Source organism: Poromitra crassiceps (genome assembly GCF_964638095.1).
Source record: "Poromitra crassiceps genome assembly, chromosome: 21".
NCBI lineage: Eukaryota > Metazoa > Chordata > Actinopteri > Beryciformes > Melamphaidae > Poromitra > Poromitra crassiceps.
Genome location: NC_139638.1, coordinates 15,287,242 through 15,292,241, shown reverse-complemented (window position 1 = coordinate 15,292,241; position 5,000 = coordinate 15,287,242). Strand labels below are relative to the sequence as shown.

The window sequence follows — 5,000 nt, the reverse complement described above, 5'->3', positions numbered from 1 at the left end:
AAAATACCCGCTAACGTTCACGTAGCATATTAATTAATTCAGGGGTGCCCGCGGGCCGTATCTCTGACATCCCTGAATTAATTAATCGTTCGGGGAATAGCTTATTATACGCTGTAACGTTATGGACTGCTAACGTTCACGTAGCATATTAATTAATCGTTCGGGCAATTGGTATCAGTCTTCCACGAAATAAAATAGTCCGTCCCACCTCCACCACCCTCCGTTTTAAAGCAGACTCAAACGTTAACTTTATCACAGGAATGCGGGTTTAATCACAGGAATGCGGGTTTAACGATGTTTTGCGTTCTACATTAATTAAATGAAGACATTACCATTTGGCAGCTTGCTTTGTTTGTATGATAGATACGTATTGGCCAAGTATATAAACATTTAAGAGCGAAGACTTTCAGGAAGTGACACGGAGCGCTCTCTCTCTCTCTCTCTCTCTCTCTCTCTCTCTCTCTCTCTCTCTCTCTCTCTCTCTCTCTCTCTCTCTCTCTCTCTCTCTCTCTCTCTCTCTCTCTCTCTCTCTCAAAGGCCGGGCTCGCCCCCGCTCGTGCACGAGCCGAGGGAAATCTCCTCTTTCTCGCCGAGAAGAGCCTGGTGACGCGAGAAAAGTAGTGTGGAGCTGCAGCGTCCTCCGTGTCCGTGCAGTACTACACAAATAAAAAGCTCAGCTGATGTAGATGCAGCCAATTGTGCTCTGGAACTTTTTGCCATTTTTCGCCATAAATGTTCGTAAAGTGGCACTTATTGAAACCTACTACCCTGCTTGTAGGCATCAAAAGTAATCAGAAATTAATTTAGTGATGAAATAAAACTTTAAATTGTAAAAAACTTTCCGGAGCTTATGGCGTCTTCTCTGCTGCGTTCTGCCTCTGCTTATGCCGAAATGCATGCTGGGAGCTTATGCCGAAATGCATGCTGGGAGTGTGGAAAGACATTTAGAACCTGAATCCGTGCTCAAATCTGGCGACAGAGTCGAATGTAGGGGCCCTGCTGTGCATGCTGCACACCGGCCCCAAAAATAACGCGTTATCGTCTGCCCTTAATCGCATCGCGATTAACGCGTTAACGCTGACAGCCCTAATTATATTATATTATATTATATTATATTATATTATATTATATGAGTAAGCATAAATATGGGTTTTGTCTCTGTTGTGTGTTGTGGACTGGGAGACATCAGGGGCAGAGGTAGACAGAGGAACAGCTGTGGACAGGAAGTGTGGAGAGACTATTGAGACTTGACATCTAAGTAAGTCTCAAGGACTCCATGAGAGACCTGTTACCCTCAGGGAGAAGATACAGCGTTCCGAAAGCACGCACAAATCGCTTGAGGAACAGTTTCTTCCCGCAGGCCACGAGACTCCTTAACATACACAAATAGTGTAGTAGCCGTACTGTACCGCACTGTAGCTGCTACTATTACGTATGTCTAATGTTTAATTGTATGTTTAATAAGGAATATGCTATTTGCACCTGTATGTCAAATACGCCGAATTTAAAACGCTGAGTTTAATTGTATGTTTAATAAGGTATATGCTATTTGCACCTGTATGTCAAATACGCCGAATTTAAAATGTTGAATCACGTCTAAAGTATGCACACGACATGTGCACCTATGTGCAGTGAATATGCCACTGTCTCTGACTTGGCTTATCACTCTACTGCCTTATTGCTTGTTGTGTCTCTTGTTGTTTTTGCACTCATATGCCCTGTTATATTTGTACTATGTTGTAAACGGAGTCCACAGCACAAGAATTTCACACGTGATACTTGTACCATGGAGTGACAATAAAAAATCTTGAGACGCCATCTGTCCCACCAATGTACACACACACACACACACACACACACATACACACACAATCTCTATACAATCTCTCTCTTAACTTAGACCTTTGATGTAATAAATGGGTGTTACTCAACAGCATGTAATTTGCATAATATGCATGTAGTTTTGAATTAACTACTTTATTGTTTAACGAGCACCGACAGAGTTGTTTTGAAGCTGACAAATCTACCATATCCTATTACGGTAGAAAGGAGTTGAGGCACCCGGTGTGTGTGTGTGTGTGTGTGTGTGTGTGTGTGTGTGTGTACGTGTGTGAGAGAGAGTGTGTGTGTGTGTGTGTGTGTGTGTGTGTGTGTGTGTGTGTGTGAGTGTGTGTGTGTGTATACTGTGTGTGTGTGTGTGTATGTGTGTGTTGTGTGTATGTGTGTGTTGTGTGTGTGTGTGTGTGTGTGTGTGTGTGTGTGTGTGTGTGTTTTCACCTGATGTCCGGCAGCATTGGCTACTTTGTGCGTAGAGAAAGGGAAAGCTTCGTTGCTCAGGTCTGTGTCCAGCACCTCCTGAAGAACCTCTCGACTGCATGCACACGCATACACACACACACACACATACAGAACACAGCGAAATCATATAGGATTCTAATATCATGGCAGTGATTTCAATTGCTCAAGATCTTTTGGACTGGAAACCAATATCTGGTGAAGAGCGAGGAAACATCAAACTACTCAACCTACTCAAATCATTTCATAAGTAAATGTTCAGACAGCCATATTACAATCAGAAATGGACAAATACTTGATTGGACGCAGAAGACAGAATTGGAAATGTTATGATGGCAAAAGAAATTGGCAATCTAAGATGCAGGTGCATCAAATGGATGATTTAAATCATTTCTATGCACCACTCAAAATCAGATGTAAGCCCCTGAATGCTGATTACAAACACATTTTTATTCACTGAAAACTCATGCAAGTGACTTTAGCCAGCAGCCAACGACAAATCTGCGCCTGAAGCCAGACAGACAGGCAGTGTTGCATGAGTGGAGTTTAACTTCAGATGTGAGCACCAGGCACTGTGATGCTGTGTGGAGAGTTACTTCTCCCCTGAAACTCTAGCAAACACAGGAGATACTGGATGTGCCAAACTGCTATGTCAGTTGAACAGATTCAAGTCTCGCTCTGCCAAAACCGCCAGTTCACACTTTGTTCTTCCAGATTCAGACAGAGAGCTTCTCTCTATCTGCCTGGGAAACACGGAGAACACCAGTGAACCATTTCTTCTCACTACATGTGCAGAACGTTGCTTCTTGAATGCTATGTGTTCTCAACATTTCAATTTTGAATTCTGCCACGAGAGAAGATAAGAAGCTGACATGTTGCACATTTTACTGGAAGTGTCGTTGCATTGCAAGTGATATTAGGAGGATTATCAGCACATTTACTGTTGTGTCTAATCAAAAATGAATCAAATAAATAAATTCAAACCAAGACTAAATCTGTGATCTGCAGCTAAACCACACATCTAAATTGACAACTACAGTAATGTATGTGTGATGTAACCCCCCCCCCCCCGCTACAATCCATATTACATAAAGCTGTGAGTCAACAGCAACAAATAAATAAATAAATAAATAAATAAATAAATAAATAAATAAATAAATAAATAAATAAACAAATAAATAAATAAGTGTAGTTGATGTTGATACTTGTACACTTGTATGTACAGTGTGTGTGTAGGCAGGTAGAAAATACAATGTGTGAGGGTGTCTCTGGAAGATATATTTGTAACAGTGTGGCAGGCACTAGGAGATGCACTAGGCACTTAGATGTTGGGAGAGGGTCCGGGTTGCACTTGTGTGTGTGTAACGTGTATCTGTGTAGGTGTGTAGGTGTGTAAGGTGTGTAGGTGTGTAAGGTGTGTAGTAGGGCATTCACAGACTAGTCGACTAGTCGACTAGTAAAACCACTAGTCTACACTGTGCTTAGTAGTCGACTAGTCGTTTTTGTTTTGTTTTTGTTTTTTATCTTTAAGAAAGAACATGAGGTATTTACATGACATACATGGACTATCATATCCCATATCCCCCACAAAGAACATCAAAACACAACAAAACAAAACAAGAAAACTGCATAAGATACACAATAATCCAAGAACAAACAAGACTATTGGACAAACAACCAAACAAAAACAATGCATTCAAAGTAAATACATAGATCTTGCCCTGTTGGCAGCTAGGAAATGCATAGCTTTAAATTGGAAAGCATCCAATCCCCCAGCTGTAGTTCACTGGTGGAATGAACTCTCAAGCTACCATACGTTGGATAACATTTACTACAAGAGCAAAGGCAGATTCTTAGACATCCCCAAAATATGGCAACCACATACAGAGTTTGACTTTAAGAACTTTTTGCCCCAGTGTCATTAGGCTTATCAGGATAGGAGCTGAATGCATTGTTTTTGTTTGGTTGTTTGTCCAATAGTCTTGTTTGTTCTTGGATTATTGTGTATCTTATGCAGTTTTCTTGTTTTGTTTTGTTGTGTTTTGATGTTCTTTGTGGGGGATATGGGATATGATAGTCCATGTATGTCGTGTAAATACCTCATGTTCTTTCTTAAAGATTAAAAAAACAACAACAACGACTAGTCGACTACCTTTAGGGACGACTAGTCGACTAGTAAAATTCACTAGTCGTGAATGCCCTAGTGTGTAGGTGTGTAAGGTGTGTAGGTGTGTATCTGTGTAGGTGTGTATCTGTGTAGGTGTGTGTATCTGTGTAGGTGTGCTATTGATTACAATCAATCAATCAATCAATGTGGCTGTACAGTAGATGTGTGTATGAATGTGTGCACATTGTGCATACAATAACATTTGCATAATGTGCAGACATTATGCATATATTATGCATGCACACATTATGTGGGTGCAGAGTCCAAAATTAACTTTTTCGTTCAGGGCCAAAATGGCGAGTGAACGTTCCATTTTGACCAGCCACCCAATAGCTTGTGTGGCTGGTGAGTGACGCAGGTCTACCAGCTGCCTGCATGTTGGCTGGTGGCTAATTGTGGAGCCTGCGTGCACGTCTGTGTCTTTGTGCCATATGTGTGTAAACACATGCAAGAGGGCTGAAAAGACTGATATTCTCTTTAGCATCTTCTCCAACTCCAACTCCACCACCCACAAGCATCACACTGTGCACTGAACTCA

The 5,000-nt window shown here is 41.4% G+C and overlaps 1 protein-coding gene across 1 annotated transcript in view; it reads right to left on the bottom strand.

The window, feature by feature from the left end:
- Nucleotides 1-5,000, bottom strand: part of sardh (sarcosine dehydrogenase) — a gene marked incomplete at its 5' end in the record, with an annotated part of 32,351 nt that overhangs the window by 26,895 nt on the left and 456 nt on the right. Inside the window, one exon of the mRNA XM_083657337.1 lies at nucleotides 2,278-2,371. Coding sequence (XP_083513463.1) covers nucleotides 2,278-2,371 — 94 coding nt within the window. The remainder of the gene's footprint in view (nucleotides 1-2,277; nucleotides 2,372-5,000) is intronic.